The sequence below is a fragment of the Pyxicephalus adspersus genome, chromosome 1 (genome assembly GCF_032062135.1).
Source record: "Pyxicephalus adspersus chromosome 1, UCB_Pads_2.0, whole genome shotgun sequence".
In the NCBI taxonomy this organism is placed as follows: Eukaryota; Metazoa; Chordata; class Amphibia; order Anura; family Pyxicephalidae; genus Pyxicephalus; species Pyxicephalus adspersus.
This window is the reverse complement of record NC_092858.1, coordinates 113,191,443-113,193,817: the sequence shown is the minus strand read 5'-3', so window position 1 is coordinate 113,193,817 and position 2,375 is coordinate 113,191,443. Positions and strand designations below refer to the sequence as shown.

General features: G+C 36.1%; 1 protein-coding gene across 1 annotated transcript in view; it reads left to right on the top strand.

Annotated features, from left to right (window-relative positions):
• Positions 1 to 2,375, top strand: part of LOC140330564 (uncharacterized) — a gene marked incomplete at its 3' end in the record, with an annotated part of 25,258 nt that overhangs the window by 5,746 nt on the left and 17,137 nt on the right. Inside the window, exons 6-8 of the mRNA XM_072410807.1 lie at positions 746 to 870; positions 976 to 1,078; positions 1,291 to 1,476. Coding sequence (XP_072266908.1) covers positions 746 to 870; positions 976 to 1,078; positions 1,291 to 1,476 — 414 coding nt within the window. The remainder of the gene's footprint in view (positions 1 to 745; positions 871 to 975; positions 1,079 to 1,290; positions 1,477 to 2,375) is intronic.

Sequence of the window (2,375 nt, the reverse complement as noted above, 5' to 3'; positions counted from 1 at the left end):
GTACTTTACTAGCTTTAGATAGTGCAGCTTGGCATTGGATGCTGTCATTAAGTCTATGATCTACCAGAACCCCCAGATCCTTTTCTATTCCTGACTCCTCCAAATGTTTTCCCCTAGACAGTATGAAGCATGCATGTTGTTAGCCCCCAAGTGCATAACTTTACATTTATCTATATTAAATGTTATTTGCCACTTGGCTGCCCAATCAAACAGTACATCAAGGTCTGCTTGTAGATTATAGACATCCTGTATGGACATAATTCCATTACATAGTTTGGTGTCATCTGCAAACACAGAAATGGTACTTTTAATCCCCAAATCTATATAATTTATAAAGATGTTAAACAGTAAAGGTCTCAACACTGAACCCTGGGGTAAACCACTAATATCCTTAGACCATTCAGAGTATGAATCATTAATTACAACTCCTTGGATGCAATCTTTAAGCCAGTTCTCTATCCATTTACAGATTGACTTTTCTAAACCTATCGACCCTAACTTGCATATTAACCATCTGTAGGGTACAGTGTCATATGCTTTAGCAAAGTCCAGGTACACTATATTAACTGCTATTCCACTGTCTACCTGTTTGCTTACTTCCTCATAAAAATATTTTTAAAATATAATTTTTGGTAATTACTGCAGAGTTTTGATTTTTTTTTCTTTTTTTGAAATGCAAGCTGTTGACTGCTTACAAATATAATTTCTTGCATGCTTTAAAACACCTTTAATATTGTTTCTGTAGGAAATTAAAGCGGCTTTTGAGTTAGAAGCTTTAATAGCCAAAAAATCAAGACTCATCGTAACAGCAGCCGTGGCTTCTGGTGTAGACAAAATTCAGTCAAGTTATGAAATACCTCAAATCTCTGAGTAAGAAAAAATATCTTATTATATAGTCTATGTTTTTTAGATACTGTATATATCATACAGTTGCAAATTGTGTAATGCCATGTCAAATAATTCTCATCTACACAGAGCTTTGGATTACATCTTTGTCATGACCTATAACCTGCATGGTGCTTGGGAAGGATATACTGGGGAGAACAGCCCACTGTTTGGACAATATAGCTTGAATGTTGTGAGTAGATTATTTTTAAAAGTGAGGTGCATGCTGGATTTATTATTTATCCGTCTGGATATATTATTTATCTATCAGGATCTATCTATCTATCTATCTATCTATCTATCTATCTATCTATCTATCTATCTAATCTACATATGTATTTTTCATATCCTTACCTATCGGATATAAACACATATTTATACAGTAATGTTTTTTTCTTCTTTAAGGATTACATCTTAAAATACTGGAGAAATCATGGTGCACCAGCTTCTAAACTCTTGGTTGGGTTTCCAACTTATGGAAGAACTTTCCATCTGAAAAACCCTTCTGACACTGCTATTGGTGCTCCTACTTTGGGACCTGGACCAGCTGGACCTTATACAATGCATTCAGGTTTATGGGCTTACTATGAGGTTTGTGGTACTTTACAGCAATATTTAAAAAAAAAAAAAAAATACTAAGTAGTGCATGAAAGCAAACACATGTTACTAAAGTGCACAAAATGCATTTTTTATCTATTTTTTTATCTATTAAATCATTCAGAACAACCAAACCCACAGCAGTGGGCATAAACGGGAGGAATTGGGGCAACAACATTAGCAAAATGAGCCTTGGAGTGTTATAAGACATATGACTATGGTAGGGACAGATAGTAAAAATAAAGTCCTATTTCCTTGCTATTAATATATTGCAAGGCTGTCCTACTCCAGTCTTCGATGGCTGGGATTTCTATATGGCCAATCATTTTCTGACTTATTGTACACCACACCATAATAAATGTACTGCTGTCCTAGGAACAATGGTAAGAATGAGTGCTGATCCTGGCCCCCCTATTTTTTGTTCCCGGTATTTAATCAAAGGGGCGGGAAGTTGACAAACAATGGGCTAACTCTTGAGTAAGACAAACGAGTTGACATATTGGTAGTCCAGTATATGATACACCTTCTTCAATAGGAATTTTTTCCCCCATACCTGTGCCTCTGTCCTCACAGGTAGTCAGATTTGCTTCTGACTGTCAAGGACTAGTAGCTCAGTAAGTGGGCAATTCTATTATGAATGTAATAATTCCCAAGAATTGCAGATTTCAACCTCTTTTGGATCTCACTTTAACAGTTCACAGTACCACTCCAAGACATTCCAACATGAGATCCTATTGTAGCTAAATAAGTATTATTTGTTTCCAAACAGCGAGATCAAGGTAAGTTGCCTAACAAAGTGATGCTTTGGTTGGTGTCTTCACTAGTGTTGATGTTCGAATTCGGGTTGTCCCTATATTCGACCCGAATATGGCTGTTCGAATTCGGGTAGACCC